Source organism: Micromesistius poutassou, assembly GCF_964030765.1.
Source record: "Micromesistius poutassou genome assembly, chromosome: 11".
NCBI lineage: Eukaryota > Metazoa > Chordata > Actinopteri > Gadiformes > Gadidae > Micromesistius > Micromesistius poutassou.
The window spans coordinates 13,675,774-13,693,954 of NC_140281.1; the positions used below are offsets into that span (position 1 = coordinate 13,675,774).

At 44.7% G+C, this 18,181-nt stretch overlaps 1 protein-coding gene across 4 annotated transcripts in view; it reads left to right on the forward strand.

Annotated features, from left to right (window-relative positions):
• Nucleotides 1–3,639: 3,639 nt before the first annotated feature.
• Nucleotides 3,640–18,181, forward strand: part of ube3c (ubiquitin protein ligase E3C) — a 31,134-nt gene continuing 16,592 nt past the window's right edge. Inside the window, exons 1-14 of one of the 4 annotated variants that reach the window (XM_084475237.1) lie at nt 3,640–3,701; nt 4,318–4,437; nt 4,658–4,711; nt 4,889–4,963; nt 5,773–5,916; nt 6,103–6,218; nt 6,573–6,730; nt 7,388–7,541; nt 9,245–9,483; nt 9,937–10,085; nt 10,871–11,058; nt 15,370–15,456; nt 17,228–17,385; nt 17,576–17,823. In XM_084475237.1, coding sequence (XP_084331363.1) covers nt 4,372–4,437; nt 4,658–4,711; nt 4,889–4,963; nt 5,773–5,916; nt 6,103–6,218; nt 6,573–6,730; nt 7,388–7,541; nt 9,245–9,483; nt 9,937–10,085; nt 10,871–11,058; nt 15,370–15,456; nt 17,228–17,385; nt 17,576–17,823 — 1,836 coding nt within the window. In that variant the 5' untranslated portion in view covers nt 3,640–3,701; nt 4,318–4,371. Of the gene's footprint in view, nt 3,702–3,823; nt 4,210–4,317; nt 4,438–4,657; nt 4,712–4,888; nt 4,964–5,772; nt 5,917–6,102; nt 6,219–6,572; nt 6,731–7,387; nt 7,542–9,244; nt 9,484–9,936; nt 10,086–10,870; nt 11,059–15,369; nt 15,457–17,227; nt 17,386–17,575; nt 17,824–18,181 lie in introns of those variants that run through there. The other 3 variants (XM_084475240.1, XM_084475238.1, XM_084475239.1) reach the window with 3 other exon arrangements.

Below are 18,181 nucleotides of genomic sequence, written 5' to 3' on the forward strand. Positions count from 1 at the left end.
AACAATACTTTTCTTACAACGCAAGAAAAATGTACCAAAAGGAAAAATCTGGAATATAATATAAATAATACTTTTTGGAAATAAAAATAAAAACCATTCAAATATCCATCTTCTATCGAGGATGGAGATGTGGTGTGATGGTGCGGACCTCTGTCAGGCCTCAGAATTCATTTATACTATATAATATAAATAAATATAATACATATTGAGTTATATAATATTAGTGTACACTTTGAGTTGCTTAAACACAATGTGCAATATATATAGGCCTATATATATATAATTTTTTTTTACCAAATATAGGGCTAGAAATTATAAATACAGGAATATTGTAGTTCGGTATTATAGAAACAAGACAAGTGTATTTTAGACGCTGCATGTGGTGCTGGTAAGAGAGAGATGGGGAAAAGATGGGTGAGACAAAGAGAGAGATGAAGAGATCACTAGAGATGGAGCGAGGGGTGAGAGAGAGGGGTAAGATGGAGCGAGGGGTGAGAGAGATGGGGGAGATGGAGCAAGAGCTGGACCGGGCCCCTGACTCCGCGCGCCCGGGTCTAATAAGCCACTTAAAGTTAATGGAAGAGGAGGTCACGGAGAGAATTATTGACACCCTGTTGCCCTTAACCTGTCTCCCAATAAAGCTGATTAGTTTTGGTCAATTCATCAGCTAACCGCACCCACGGGACCCACCCCCCAACCCCCTCACCCCCCAGGACCACCCCGCGCGCGTCTATTTGCTCGGGGGAAATCAACAAGTCACGCGATAGTTTAGAGAAAGGATTAGAGTTTAATTGAGGCCCTGATGATCATTTCCGATTACGTGATCATACCGCGAGATTGATGCGCGCACGGGGCGCGCACGGAGAGAGGACATGGCGTATCGTTATGGAGACCCGGATGTGTGTATAATGTTTGGATAGATATTGTTAACGTCGGTTATTTTAAACAGTCGCTCTGGGTAACAAAGATATTTTAGAAGCGAAGGCCTGCGACATTGTATATATATGTATATATATATATATACATATATATATTTTTTTAAATTTATATATATATAATTTAACAGAACATATGCGGGCTCGCTAGGCTTTGTCCCGCCGGTTTAATTTCATTAAAGACGTGTATGAATATTTCTATTAAAGCAGTGGTGAAATATGGAGCCATTTACTATCGGCCTCTCCACCAATCAGCAGGATTTATGGCTCTGTGTCATCACATCTCGCACGGAGAGAGAATTAATAAGACCCCAGATGGACGCGCACCCCCAAAGCCCGCGCTTTCATCAAAGTTGTTCATTTGCGCCCTAATTACTTTCACAATTAACTGAAGTACAAATCATCGTGACAAATTGGGATAGTTTATATATTAATTACGCTGGCTAAATGTGTTCATTATAAAAAAGCAATTTAAGGAGCCTGCTGTAGGCTAGTTTACGGCAACATAACATTCCTTTGGGCACGTGGTGATTACATTTTAAAACATTTGTTCCCATCGCCGTCGTTATACTCATTGATGTCATCGCTTTGCGAGCTTGAGCATATTCCTCTGAAGAGGATAAGACACTTGAGTCTGCATGTATGGCCCAGTGACAGGGTATCCAGAGCCTTGATCAAGTTATACAGGTTATTTAGTTAGTCCAAGTTATTTATTTAGCCACTATCTCTTAATTGGTGGGAGACGCGCCATCCATCCACGGTGGACCGAGAGCCTGTCTGGTCTCCGAGACCGACTCTGTCTGGCCAGTCAGCCCGTATTGATGAACACATACCTGATGCTTTTATAGCCGCCGCTCCTCCGCACGGCTCCCCAGGGGGCCATCCGCATAATTAGCACCATTCTTATGATTATTATTTATACTGACTATTTTATTATAATATTGAAAAATATATTTTTATACAGTATATTTTTTTTTAATTATTATAATTATAATATATTATATTAATATTACCATCTATAGCTTGTTATATAGAGTTAGAATAATAATAATAGTAATTATTATTATTACATGTTTATTATTTATTTATTATTATTTAGCATATTTTCTTAACGAATACAATTATTTCAATATAGCCTGTACAAATGCAAATGTTACATTAAATACATTTCATTTTTTAATGGCAAATAATTTAATTATTAATTGTGCTTCGTTTCTGGGAAAATATTTAGAAAATTCCTCCGATCATATTGTTAATTCGTTTTAATAAAAACCGGACGAAGTCGTGGCAGGTCAAATGCTTAATATTATCGACTGTTATGGACTTATGATGTACTGGTTGATGTGTTTGATTCCTTTATGGGGATCGGTGTTTCAACTTTGAATGAGAAATTACTGACGAAGTCAGACAGTAGGCCTATAGATAGGAAAACGTTATGTAGGCTATTTATGTTTTTGTTTATTTCCATTAGGCTGCTTTTAGAAAAAGTGTATTTTCCTAGTATACCCAATTAGATTTCACTTCAATGACCGATTTTACTGAACTGTTTTTAAATTATGTTACATCTCGCACCCCTTGATGCTCTACATCATAAAGGCATATAAGGCTTATATTGTTTCACTGTTTAGCCTTGCCAGATCGCCCTATCCGGCAGGGGACCGAGATACTCAATGGAGAAGATATATTCCAGGACAGCGGAGCTAATGGAGATGATCTCCTGCCGTCGGTTCATCCCTCTTTAACCTCTGAACACCTCTACGCATGAAGACATCTGCTGGATGTAGCCATATCGAAACCTGGGTCTGGAGACAGGACGGTTGCAGGCCTATTTACTGTTTAGTCATTTAGCAGATGCTTTTATCCAAAGTGACTTACAGTCATTGTTGACATGTCATTAAGGAGCTGTAGGGGTTAGGGCATCTTGCTCGGATTTGGAAATATTACGATTGTTTAATCAAGACAAGTGTTTTTATTAGTAAATGCACAGTAGCCTATAACCGTAGCAGGGTCATTATGGACTATTGAACTTACAGAAAGGCAATGGTTGACTACAGTCCTATAACATGGTCTTTTTTTTAAAGACAGGAATATATAATAAGAAAATATAAGAAAAAAGAAGTATAGGCTGCTCACTCTTATTCTTTTGTTGTGCGTAGGCCATAGGTCTACTGTATGGGTTTATATTTACACGATGACGGATTTAGACTTTTCATAGAAGGCTACTGTTACCTTGAAGATATAACTAAAATGGATTTCTGAAGTAGTTTTGTGTCTCACTGACTGATTATGTTCCGCTCAGAGGCTTATCTGGACATGTTTGCTTTTCAGAAGCAAAACTTTCTTATTTTGTTCTCGAGTACTATTTATTTTTCCTTCACATTCCATTATAATGAAATCATTCACCTTTTGTGAAACTCGTTGGATGCCATTCTCAGAATGTATGCACACACGCACGCGCACACACGCACGTACACACACACACACACACACACACACACACACACACACACACGCACACACGCACACACACACACACACACACACACACACACACACACACACACACACACACACACACACACACACACACACACACACACACACACACACACACACACACGGTCTGTGTGTTGACAATGGTCCTGACCAATCAGCGCCCTGCCAATACCGGAAGCGGATATAGTTGTTGACCAATGAGAGGGGGTTGTGTTGTCTTGTAGAAGAGGAGCAGCGAACAGACAGCTGTGCTCTACTGTCCTGCCCAAGGTAAACCACTCACCAAACGGTACTGTTTACCAGAGAGTCTCTTAACATAACCTCACATAATGATCACATGTTATAGAAAATATCCTACTATACCGATCACATGTTGTAGAGGATACGAAGACAGGAAGAGATCTCCGTAGAGTTAGCCTGGCTCAGCGATAGCAGCGCAGCTAGCCACCATTCATGCTAACGTCAACAAAGACGTCTTAACACATCAGGTCGATCACAAAGGCAATATTTGATCAATACAGTATCCTTCTAGTTGTGTGGACCGCTCGCCCTTTGCCAGTCTCATAGTCGCAGTAGATGTGCCTTCATCTACTGCTGAGTCATAAGCTAACCTGCTAGCACTCACTTGCTAGCACTGGAGCTAACCAAGTAATTACAGTCAGAAACATTACCGGCAACCCTACTCAGGAGATCAGACACCGACAACCTCTGGACTCTACAGGACATAAGTGTGACACACTGTCTGTATATTTGTGCTATAATTGGACGACAATACCCGGTAGGTTGTAGAAGATATGCTGTCACTGTCCAGTCTGTAAACCTCTGACACGTTGTGCTTCAGTCCTTTTCGTGAGTGTGTTTGTGTTTTTTATTGTGGATGTTTCAGAGATTGGGGTATTTTCGTGTCACTACGCAGGCAATCCATGGGAAAGGTCTGACAATGTTCAGCTTTGAGGGAGATTTCAAAACGAGACCCAAGGTTTCCCTGGGAGGCGCAAGTAGAAAGGTACGTCATCAAGACCACGTGAACACTGACTGTCATACACCCTTTTCGTTGTATATATTTACAATGAGATGACATTTTGAACTGTGACTATGTTGACAGTATACTAGTCTAGTTGTGGGCGTTTAATGTGTTCAGAGTGTGTTGTTCAGTGTGTTCAGAATGTGTTGTGGTTAGTGTATTGGTCTTTATTGTGTTCAAAGTAAGTTGTGTTTCTCTGCAGGAGGAGAAAGCTTCCCTTTTGCATCGCACGCAAGAGGAGCGCAGGAAAAGAGAAGTAATGATAACAAGCAGACAGACACACTATTAATTGTATATCAACAATGACCATAATACAGTTATAGTGACTTGTATACATGTATTTAATTTTGGAAATATAAGCAGAAAGACTACAGAATAAATGGACCAGAAGACTGATGAAAACGTGTGTGTGTACTGTTCTCTTTCCGCTCAGGATGAACGGCGGAGACTGAAGAACGCCATCATCATCCAGTCATATATACGGGGCTACCAGGACCGCAAGCAGCAGGTACCCCCACTCTGCATGATACTACTACTTTATACTCAGATACTTATAATTACTACTTAGATACTTATTACTGAGATACTTACTACTCATATTCTTGTTTCTGAGATACTTACTACTTATATACTTGCTACAGAGTTCCTTATACTTCTACAATCATTCATGTTGTATTATTGTACGCTGCTATAATGACCGTATTTATCCTCGTGATGAATAAAGTACTCATCTATCCTCTTAATTTAGTTTGTTACCTAAAATATACAATATGCACATGGCCAGGGTCTCTAGTGCTCAGAGTGTTTGACTTCCAGCTGAAAGGTTCAGGCTTTGATCCACAATGTCCACAGTCCAACCTTTAGCCATCCTAGCGCAAGATGACCCCTAACCCCTACCTGCTCCTTAATGACCTGTCTCTGTAATGTCTAACCCTACCTGCTCCTTAATGACCCGTCTCTGTACTGTCTTACCCCTATCTGCTTCTTAATGACCTGTCTCTGTACTGTCTATCCCCTACCTGCTCCTTAATGACCCGTCTCTGTACTGTCTATCCCCTACCTGTTCCTTAATGATCTGTCTCTGTACTGTTCAACCCCTACCTGTTCCTTAATGACCTGTCTTTGTACTGTCTTACTGCTACCTCTTCCTTAATGACCGTCTTTGTACTGTCTTACCCTACCTGCTCCTTAATGACCTGTCTCTGTACTGATCAACGCCTACTTGCTCCTGAATGACCTGTCCAGTATGTCCAGTACACCACTATGTCCAGAAACTCCAGCATGTCTAACCCATACTCGTGTGACCTCTGCGTGCAGCACTCCATCCAGAGGTGTAGGTTTGATGAGCGGGTGGGGCAGATCCAGGCGGGCGGAGCCCAGCAGCTGGACGGAATTAGCCTCAGCCTAGTCACCAGACAGCTAATCTTCTTCTACAGACAGGGACCAGACGCACAGAGACTGGTCAGTACCTGCCCAGCTCTTATTCTTAAAGCATGAACCATACATCTTATGTAAGCCCTTCTGCTAGGGTTCATATTTAGAAAATAGGATTCATACACCTTATCTAAGCCCACCTGCCAAGGGTTTATTTTGAAAGCATGACTCGTACAGTTTTTCAAGGTGTGTGTGTGTGTGTGTGTGTAATAGGTCTGGCTGTGTCAGAGCTTGGTGAAACACCATGGTCAGTTTGTGTCTCTGCTGGCGGGACCACAGAGACAGACCTGCCTGTTCCAGATCAAGAGGATCCTGGGGTTCTGCTGCAGGTACGGTACCTGGACTTCGAGATGCTATTGGACCTGGATCACTAGATACTTTAGGACTTGGATCACTAGATACTTTAGGACCTGGATCACTAGATACTTTAGGACTTGGATCACTAGATACTTTAGGACCTGGACCACTAGATACTATGGGACCTTGACCACTAGATACTATAGGTGTTAGTCCGATAGGTACTATGGGACCTTGACCACTAGATACTATAGGACCTGGATCCCTAGATACAATTGGACCTGGACCACTTAATATTATAGGAACTAAACCACTGGACCTGGACCACTAGTTACTTTGAATGGAGAATGTTTAACACACATAAATAATCTATCTGTGGTGTCCAGGGTGCTGCTGAACTGCAGGGAGGAGAGCCTGAACGTGTCGGTTCCCATGAGGATGCTGGAGGTGTTCTCCTCCCAGAGAACGTATCTCCCTGCTCTGGGAGATGCAGACAGCGTGACGTCTCTCCTGGAGCAGATCCTGTACTCCGTGGTCCAGAAAGGTAAGGGCGACCTTTACATGACCGCTAAGACCCTTTTATCTAAACAGACTTCCAAGTTGCTGACAACAATCTAGGGCTGAACGATTAATCAAATTAAAATCGAAATTGTGATGTAATGGAACGCGATATCGTCACCCTCTTAAAGTAATGGCCTAAGTCATATTTTCAAGTTGTTCAGAAAACAGAAAAAACGGAACCATATATAGAGTATAATATACTCTAATATACTCTTATATACGGTTCAGTTTTTTCTGTTTTAGTTGGCAGTTTTTTCTGTTTATATAGAGTATAATATACTCTATATACTGTATGGTTCAGTTTTTTCTGTTTTCTGAACAACTTCAAAATATGACTTAGGCCATTACTTTAAGAGGGTGACGATATGCAAATCGCAAAAGCTGCAATTAAAAAAATAAAAAATAAAAAAACTTTAATTTTTTCAGATTTGTTACCGTTAATGACTGGAGAGCAGTAAGATTTATAGTTTTTTTTGGCTTTTTAGTGAATAATACAGAGCATAAGGAACTTAATCACTTAAAAAAATCACATATTAAATCGCAATATTGGTCAAAATAATCGCAATTAGATTATTTTCCCAAATCGTTCAGCCCTTCAACAATCCCAGCATACAATCACAAGTGTGTGTCTGTGTTGCAGGGTACTACAGGTCTCTGTATGCCCTGGTGAACCACCGGCTGCCGTCCAGTCTGGAGTACAGCGGAGCCCCATCCGTGCCTTTAGCCAACACCCTGCTGGACCACCTGCTCAGACCCCTGCTCTTCAGCTACGCCTCCTGCACACCTGGAGCCAGGTACGTCTGTCTAACGTTGCTTTCCGCAGGTTTAGTCCTAGTGGACTTTGTGTTCCAAATGACTGGTACATAGAGCAAGTGAAGCCGTGCAGCGTCTTCAAGACACAGTTCTCATTGGTGGTCAACATTGTCACTCACAGAAATGTAGTGAATCAGGTTTATCTTATGTGTACATTCATGAGGTCTGTAGGGAGAGCTTGTATTTTTTAAGTAGACAGCTGAATGTTTGTTTCACAACCACGGGTTGGTTTTTCACTCTTCCAGTTGTGTGGTCAGTGATTTGTTGTGCTCACATGTCAATAACGACCTCATGATAAGTATGCGGTTCTGGACAACACTTTGCATACAGACAGGCTGGTTTTGGGAGACTACCTCAGCGACAGTTAGAATCCTATGTTTGAACACGTTTCAGCCAATCTAGTCCCATGCTGTCAATACAGCTGGGCTGAGTTTGGAGAGTTCTCCTCTCTACCAGGCTAGCATGCAGGACTAGCGAGGAGTCTTCTGGTGTGCACCCGTGTTGATGCCAACTATCAGTTTGTAGGTAAAACTATCAGAGCTGGGTTGGCATGAGTTTGCTAATGGAAAAGTAGCATTACAGAACCTACACCTGGCTAATACACTACCTACACCTGGCTAATACTGTACCTACACCTGGCTAATACACTACCTACACCTGGTTGATACTGTATCTACACCTTGCTAATACACTACCCGCCCCTGGCTAATACTGTACTTCCTGCACTAGGTACTAGGTGCTCTATACTACCTACACCTGGTTAATACATTATCTACACCTGGCTAATACTGTACTACATACACTGGGTACTAGGCACTCAATACTACCTACACGTTTCCACAACCACTACTTTCCTGTAGATTCTGGAGAAGAGGGGAGCTTATAACTTCAGACCATTTTCTGAAAATCCAGGTTCTTCCTGTTTATTTATACATGGTAAAACTCAGAGCCTCATCCCCTCCCTCTTGGACCTATTAGGGCAGAGGAATGTCTTTGTCTCAGGTGTGTGCTGTTAAAATCATCCATTTAGTCCCTCACACAGACTAGCCCTCCTCACCTGTTCTCTCAGTCAGAGGTGAGTGTGTAATGGCTTGTAGGAGCCATTTACAGCCGGCCATAAAGGCTCCATTCACTGTTTACCTCCAGCGCCACACATTCTGCCTGGCAAACGACAAGAGGCCATGCTTTCTTCTGAGGAGCAGCGAGGCGGGCGTGAGAGGTGCTTGTGTACACACAAGCTCTCGCAGCTCATTATGGGCTGTGCCAGATGTGGGAGGAGGGAGAGTGAGAAGTGCCTGTCTCTGGTGGTCTCATTCTGCTCAAAATACATAATAGGGGTATCCCAATTACATATATCTATATATTTTTAATTATGGTTTAAATTACATCTTTGACTTTAAGATGTACTGTGATTCTACTTCAACCACTTTTTATTTAAATGTACATTTCCTTAATTTCAGCAGAAGTGATAGTACCAGTAATAATCCCAGTCTTATTGATATCCCAGTGTCCTCCCAGCCTTCCTAGTGATAATCCCAGTCTTCCCATTGATGATCCCTGCCCTCCTTGTGATATCCCCACTTATAATCCCAGTCTTCCTACTGATGATCCCAGTGTCGTCCCAGTCTTCCTAGTGATAATCCCAGTCTTCCCAGTAATAATCCCATTGTTTTCTCACCTGCAGGCAGTCAGTGTTTGGGGCCTTCACCGAGGACTTCATCGCTGCTCCTCTCACAGAGCAGATCTTCCACTTCTTCATCCCCGCGCTGGCCGACCGCCGCCACGGCTTCCCCTTCGAGGCCTTCCTCGGGGCCCTGGGGGCCTCCGTATGCTCCTCCTCTTCCTCATTAGGCCCCTCCTCCTCACACAGACAGGCCCCCTGGCTCTTCTACTTCGTCCTGTCCGTCGGAGAGAACTGCCTTGGTGAGTGTGTGGTTAGAGGAAGCGATGTCACTGAAGGGTGTGGGTGCGTCCTTTAATGTCAGCCTTTGGTTGATGTTTTTCATCCCGTTGCATGCTACCAGCTGTCTTAATGTCTAATATTGTATAAAAGCATATAATGCAAGTACAATGTTCCCGTTTTTGAGGTTTCTGCCAGGCTTTTAGAGTAGATTGTCTTCTATGAATATTAAATCAGTCTAAGTGATGATTAAAGCCTTCCTGGAAGCATCTGTTATTTTATGGTAGCATGCATTTGTCTAAACAGTGTGCTTTTTATGAGCTGGAAGAAATTGGGCAGTATCCCATTATGCACTCCTTGCAGTGCTTTATGGAGGAGTGATGGAGGAGAGATGGATAGGGCTGTTGGTACTGGGGTACTGAGTGCTTTGCAGCGGGCCACGTCAGTGATGGTGACTCAACGTGTTTCCCCGACAGGTGGTCTCTCAGAGGAGGGGCTCCTGTTCTACTTGGGGGCCCTGAAGACCCTCCTGCCTCTCCTCCCCGTCTCCGAGAGCCACAGCAGACCAGAGGTGGGCAGCGACTCGGAAGAGGACGACGACGGCATCCTGTCCAGTCACATGCAGGTAACTTACCTGGAGAGAGACTGTTGGAGGCTGGTAGCGCACCTGGAGAGAGACAGGTAGAGGTAGATCACTGGGATAGAGACAGGTAGTGGTAGATCACCTGGAGAGAGAGACAGGTAGAGGTAGCTCACCGGGATAGAGGCAGGTAGTGGTAGATCATCTGGAGAGAGAGACGGGTAGAGGTAGCTCACCGGGATAGAGACAGGTAGTGGTAGATCACCTGGAGAGAGAGACAGGTAGCGGTAGATCACCGGGATAGAGACAGGTAGCGGTAGATCACCGGGATAGAGACAGGTAGAGGTAGATCACCGGGATAGAGACAGGTCGAGGTAGATCACCTGGAGAGAGAGACAGGTAGTGGTAGATCACCTGGGGAGAGAGACGTAGTGGTAGCTCACCTGGAGAGAGAGACAGGTTGAGGCATCTCACCTGGGGAGAGAGACAGGTAGAGGTAGCTCACCTGGGGAGAGAGACAGGTAGAGGTAGCTCACCTGGGGAGAGAGACAGGTAGAGGTAGATCACCTGGATAGAGACAGGTAGAGGTATATCACCTGGAGAGAGAGACAGGTAGTGGTAGATCACCTGGGGAGAGAGACAGGTAGTGGTAGCTCACCTGGGGAGAGAGACGGGTAGAGGTAGATCACCTGGAGAGAGAGACTGGTAAAAATAGATCACCTGAAGTATCACAGTTAGAAGAACACACCTGGTAGAGACAAGCAGCGAAACGGGTATGGGTTGAGTACTGCTGTGCTAAACCGTAACTTCGTCTCCTCTCCTTTTGCAAGGACGACCGGCGGATGTCTGTGCAGCTGATAACGGAGGAGTGTGTCCACAAGCTGGACTCCAGGCAGCAGACCAACGCCCTGCTGAGTCTGGTGTGGAGGGACTCGGCCAGCGAGGAGGTCTTCACCATGATGGCCTCCATCTGCCACACCCTCATGGTGCAGCACCGCCTCATGGTGCCCAAAGTCAGGTGTGTGTTCTATAGCGGGGTTTACAGGCTGGTTGTGTGTGTGTATGTGTGTGTGTTTACCGGCTGGTGATTTTGTGTTTGTGAGCTGGGTTTACTTGTGTGAGTGTGTGTGTTTACAGGCTGGTGTGAGTGAGAGGGACAGTGTGATGTCTCTCTATGCTGTTGGCAGGGAAGAAAATTTGCCTGGCTATCCCCGGTCCTCTACTACTGGCGTGTACGGCCTTGCACGCCCCCCTCCCCACCGCTCTCACTCCTATACGTCCCTTCCCCTCTCCCCCTCCACCTCTCTCACTCGCACACTTCTCCACCTTACTCCCCCTCTACCTCTCTCACTCCCACACTTCTACACCTTTCTACTGCTCTGTTCCTCAACCTCTCATCCCCGCTCCTCCCGAACCCTCTCCCCCTCCACCTCTCTCCCCCTCCTCCCCTCACCCTCTCACCTCCCCACCCCTCTCTCCCTCCACTTATCTACCCCGCCAACCTCTTATCCCTCCCCCCTCACCTCTCTACCTCTCCATCTCTCTCCCCCCTCCAACTCTTGCCTCCTCCACCTCTCTCAAGCCACCATTTCCGCTCTAGACTGCAATACGTGAGGCATACTCAGCCTGATATCTAGTCCAGAGTGGAGATGGGTGGATGGAGAGGCAAAAGAGGGGTGGAGAGGGAGGGTGAAATAGAGTGGAGCGTGGAGACAGAGGGATAGAGGATTTACTCCATATGAAAGTGTCCTCCTTGTTGAAGGTGCCTCTTGTACAGGAGAACATCCACCTGTACTCTGTCTGTCTATTTGTCTGAAGCCAAAACATGGAATCTGGCAGCTTTCTGTGTTTCTTCCTCCCTCTAGAGTCCTTCTTGGACTCTAGAGGGAGGAAGTATGTGGTTATCCTCAGGTACTACAGAAGCATGCTGGGCGTGTGCTACCTTGAGAGTTTAGATCCTCCCTCCCCCTCCCTTACAGCTGCCTGCGCGTGGTCGCTTTTATCATAAATCCTCCCCCGTCCTCCTCCATCATTATCGGGTATCTGTACAAAATAATTAGCTCAGTGAGGAGATGAATGTCTGCTGAGAGGAGGGGATGGCTTTACAAGAGGCTAAGGGGAGCAAATTGCATCCTAGCGTTGATTTACTGTTCAGACACACAGACGGGCTCTCCGGCCGGCTAATCAGGGAGCAGCCTGCTCATAAATATATACTCCCGCCTACCTCTGCTTTTATATATATATATATATATATACACACACACACACACACACACACACACACACACACACACACACACACACACACACACACACACACACACACACACACACACACACACACACACACAGAGTGTATCACTAGAACCAAGTCTATTTTTACTCTTTAATGATTATGCACCATTTACCCTCTAATGAATATAACGGAATGACTTCCCAATTGTAAAATAAAGTGGTGATCAGAGGAAGGGATTCAGCCAGATGAGTTTGTCCTGGCTGTATGGGGGAGTTTGAGGCCATCCTCAGTGGTTAAGAGTGGAGTTAAACGCTAGGTATCTGGTGTTGTTTACCATTGTGGGGTGGGAGTCGTTGTGTGGCACACAGCCGTTAACAGGCTCTGAGATGAAAGAGCAAGCTGGTGTTCCTCTGCTTCTGATCTAGCTGTGAGTTTTAAGGTTGACCTGGGATAATGAGCGCTAATTGGAACGGGAGCACTTTTTTGGTGAGAGCTCATCCAGGAAGAGTGCTTTCTATTTTGCTATGCAAGGCCCCAGGGGAGTAAAGTAAATGGCATACAAGCTTTGTTTCAGCCAATCTGTGACTGGGTACAGTTTTTCCCCCCAAAGGTTGGACAGACTCAAAACTGCCGGTTTCATGCTCGACTCGTGTCAAGACCAATCCGCCAAACGGTACTTAAGCACAACCCATTGGCGGAGCAAATTGTTAGGGTTGTCCTCCAGGCTCTCTTGTACATTGAAAGTGTTACAAGAGAAACTGAGAATCAAGGCTTAACGGGCTGGGATCAAGGAAGTGGTATGTTGAGCGTGATGAGGGTCACACAGGAAGTGGTTTGTTGAGCGTGATGAGGGTCATACAGGAAGTGGTATGGGGAGTGTGTTGAGGGTCCGACAGGAAGTGGTATGTTGAGGGTCACACAGGAAGCGGTATAGGGAGTGTCTTGAGGGTGACCCAGGCGTTCTGCTGAATCTTTCATTACACTGGATTGAAATGATACACACACACACACACACACACACACACACACACACACACACACACACACACACACACACACACACACACACACACACACACACGTGTGTGTGTGTCTGACTTTGTTTATGACCGTTCCATGATTGAAGTGCAGCTCTGGGTCCTGCAGCATATAAATCAGTTGTCAGCTGGCAGTTAGCACTTTGTTACCCATTTCAATCAAACACCCAGCACCCTCGTTAGCAGAACACTGGCCCCAAGCACTGGAGCACTAGCTCCGAGCACTAGAGCCATAGCCCCAAGCAATAGTCCCATGCACAAGAGCAGTAGCCCCGAGCACTAGAGCAGTAGAGCACTAACCCTGAGCACTAGAGCAGTAGAGCACTAACCCCGAGCACTAGAGCAGTAGAGCACTAACCCCGAGCAGTAGAGCAGTAGAGCAGTAGCCCCGAGCAGTAGAGCAGTAGCCCCGAGCAGTAGAGCAGTAGCCCCGAGCAGTAGAGCACTATAACAGTAGAGCACTAACCCTGAGCACTAGAGCAGTATTGCAGTATTGTTTATTTAAACCAGTATGCGGAGAGAGAGTGAGGGGGAGCGAGAGAAATAGAGAGCGAGAGCGAGGTCTGGCCATTAGTTCATTTACTTATTTTTGTGTAGGTAATAGGTTGTCAAATATGTTTAAACTTAAATAAACGACCTATACAAGTAGTTATGTCTCGTTGTATTAGTTTGTCCTGTTATTGACGTAATGCACGTCATTGACATAATGCGCAAATATAGATATTCGAATAGTTGGAATATATGTGGTCTTTTTAGAGCGAATATTCAAACGTCAATTTTGACAGCCCTATAGAGCACTAGCCCCGAGCAGTAGAGCACTAGCCCTGAGCACTAGAGCAGTAGAGCACTAGCCCCGAGCACTAGAGCAGTAGAGCACTAGCCCCGAGCACTAGAGCAGTAGCCCCGAGCACCAGCCCTGAGTCCTACTGCTGCCCTCCTGGGTCCTGGGGCCCTGACAGATGGTTTGATGTCCCCCTGGAGACCCACTAGCCCCACACAGCCAGCTTAGCAACAGCCTCATCTTCATACTGTGCTCCAGTTCAGTGGTTTCCTGCTAGGGGAATGCAGACAGTATGGGGGTACAGGAACAGGTTCCATCAGATAAGGACACATAATACAAAGAGACACTTAACTCCTTTCACTCAGGAACACATTATACACAGGGACACTTAACTTAGTCCTCTCGCTAAGGAACACATTATACACAGGGACACACAAACTGTGGTCCCACACACACACACACACACATAACACACACACACACACATAACACACACACACACACACACACACACACACACACACACACTTGAACAAAGAGGATGTTCGCACCTTGGTGCTATGGTCCTGGGAGGCCTGGACTTGGGACTGTGTGTTTGACCCTGTGTGTGTGTGTGTGTGTGGGGACCTGCTAGCTCTCTGGGGTCACCGCAAGGTCTAGCCCCCCCTCCATTGTCTGCCAGCGCTCCATTAAGTTAACTGGTGTTCTGCAGGAAGCCGGGGGCCGGGGGGTGTTTATGACCCACAGCTCGTACCGCAGCCACCAAGCAGTTTACTAATGGACGCTACCTGCCCCTAAATAAGACTTAATGGCTCATTTAATTTAGTCTGCGGTATTAAAACAAGAGGAAATGCCCCTTGTTTCTCCTCTTCCTGTGTTTACGCCGGTCTGTTGGTTAATAGTTAGGTTAACACAGGAGGGCAGCACTCACAAAGTTCTTTGCCCCTCATCTCCTCCACTCCAATCCACTCTCCTCGTCTCCTGGGATCCCTCCTCTTCCTCCAACTAAACTTGTCTTTATGTCTTTCTCGCTCAGTAATTGTCATAGTTCATTTCAATTTAACTTGCACTACCCAGAATTTGAGGCACTTTATAGCTGCATCTCTTTTATGATTATTATATTCCTATTTATGTGTTTGTATTTTGACTAGTACTATAATTGTTATAATAATATAATATAATGTTATTTTCCATCTTGAGCAGAGCCATTGTGACAAACAGTTTCCATTGGGATTAATAAAGTACTGCATCTGAATCATGTGTTCTTCCTCCCAGGCTGCTCTACAGTCTAGCCTTCAACGCCCGGTTCCTCAGACACCTGTGGTACCTGATCACCTCCATGACCACCAAGATGATCACGGGGTGAGTCTTCTGAGCACTCATCTGACTGCATTCACAAGACTTTAACTCTTTGATTATTGCACGTTTGTCCGTTGGTTTAACATTGTCCTGTCAGTAGATAATGTAAAATGTTGCAACATTTAGTGAGTCAGAGGAAAGCATCGTTATGTTTCCTGATTCTGTCCAATTCTCCTCAGGTCCATGGTTGATAGTTAACCTCTAGTTCTGGTTCTCCTCAGGTCCATGGTTGATGGTTAACCTCTAGTTCTTGTTCACCTCAGGTCCATGGTTGATAGTTAACCTCTAGTTCTTGTTCTCCTCAGGTCCATGGTTGATGGTTAACCTCTAGTTCTTGTTCTCCTCAGGTCCATGGTTGATAGTTAACCTCTAGTTCTGGTTCTCCTCAGGTCCATGGTTGATGGTTAACCTCTAGTTCTTGTTCTCCTCAGGTCCATGGTTGATAGTTAACCTCTAGTTCTTGTTCTCCTCAGGTCCATGGTTGATAGTTAACCTCTAGTTCTTGTTCTCCTCTGGTCCATGGTTGCTAGTTAACCTCTAGTTCTGGTTCTCCTCAGGTTTATTGTTGATTATTTATTTCATTTCATAATTTAATTACAGGATGAACCCCTTAAGATGCAGCAACTCGTTTTAAAGAGGTTTTACACATTTACACAACATAAAACAATCAAAATGGTAACATCAAGCAGGACATACACATAATCCCACCCTCCAAAACCATACCACTACATCTGTTACAAGGGTCATCTATATAATACACCAGAAATGGAATAGATTAACAGACCAAAGAGCATCTCAAAGTACTTATAAACTAAAAGTGAAGGTATATGCAACCAAAACAAGAACAAGTAGATTTAAGGTGAACAAGCAAATACGTCTTGAAGTCATGAAAATAAGTAATCAATTTGAAATAATTAGGCAAATCATTCCAGTCTGATGGGGCTTTATACTTGAAAGCACGTCTCCTAATTTCTTAAAAGATTCTAGAGACAATAAAAAAAGGTTGTTGAGTGTTGAAGTGAATTTGATGATCTTAATGGCACTAAAAGCTATTTTAGGTCTAAAGGATAGTTCAATTAATATTTATTTTAAGACAAAGAGCAACCAATGAAAATGTCTCCCTAGAGTGAAGTGGCAGCCGGTTAAGTGTATTGTACATGATCAATTATGCAATATAGTATTCTGAGACTAGCATTTATTACATTTCTAATAAAAGTAATATGAGGCCTAAAAGTAGTTAAATGTATAAACATTTTATAAGTTTAGACCCATCAGTTTAATTAATAGCAGATAAATTACAACGATTATATCTAGTGCCAAACAACATACTACAAGACCTATTTTTAATATGAGATTGTTATGTAAAAAACATTTTTGTATAAAATAAAATTCTAATTGCTGAGACGTTTAATTTTTTAAATCAGAATCAGATATGTATAAAACCATGTCATCTGCATATAACTGAACATTAGCATAAATATTTGAAGATGGTCAATAGTTAACCTCTAGTTCTGGTTCTCCTCAGGTCCATGGTCGATAGTTAACCTCTAGTTCTGGTTCTGCTTGCTCCATGGTTGATGGTTAACCTCTAGTTCTGGTTCTACTTGCTCCATGGTCGATAGTTAACCTCTAGTTCTGGTTCTCTTCAGCTCCATGGTTGATGGTTAACCTCTAGTTCTGGTTCTCCTCAGGTCCATGGGCAATAGTTAACCTCTAGTTCTGGTTCTACTTGCTCCATGGTTGATGGTTAACGTCTAGTTCTGGTTCTCCTCAGGTCCATGGTTCCCCTGCTCCAGGTGATCTCGCGGGGTTCTCCTATGACGCTGGAGGACTCCAACAGGATCATCCCCCTCTTCTACCTCTTCAGCTCCCTCTTCAGCCACTCACTCATCTCTGTGCATGACAGCGAGTTCTTCGGACATGAGCTGGAAGGTAGTGCAATGATAGCATACCGTTATCGTGCTTGTTTACTTGTTCTACGTGCTTACATAGCGCTCTTGGCATACTCCTAGCCTATGCATTATAGCACACTCCTAGCATACACATTGCACCCTTGTAGCATACATGCATATTCTTATCATACACACACGCTACTGCCACTATGTTACTAGTAAGGTAGTAGAGGGGTTTTCTGTTCATCCAGGAAGCAGCCAGTCCTCCATGATGCCCTTCAGCCTATTAGAGCTGGTGACTCTTTCTCGTTGCCTGAGGGATGCCTGTCTGGGGATCATCAAGCTGGCCTACCCCGAGACCAAGACGGAGCACCGCGAGGAATACATGGCTGCCTTCCGCAGTGTGGGGGTCAAGACCAACATGGAGGTCCAGCAGCGCATCCAGGCCGAGCAGAAACGCTGGGTCCAGCTCTTCAAGGTGGGGCCCAACACATGGCAGCCTGATGCTCTGCTCTTACCCCACTGGGGCACTACAGGAGACTGTATAGCATGCTTTACGACTCAGCTGGGTCCGAGAGCAGAAATGCCTGGTCCATCTCTGCAAGGTACATCGCAGAGTGTAACACCAAGCTGAATTAAATTAGTAGCGACCAGGCTAATAACGACCATGCTAACAGCTTGAAGGAGGATTGGATTGCTTGTTTATCCAGAGGCAATGAGGCGCTTAACAGTGTTTCACTCACCCTGCTCATTTATCTGTGGTGTTCACAGAGGAAACGCTGCTAATTAAGGGGCGGCGTTCGCGCTGCACACCATGTTGACGAGGAGTTCAGGCG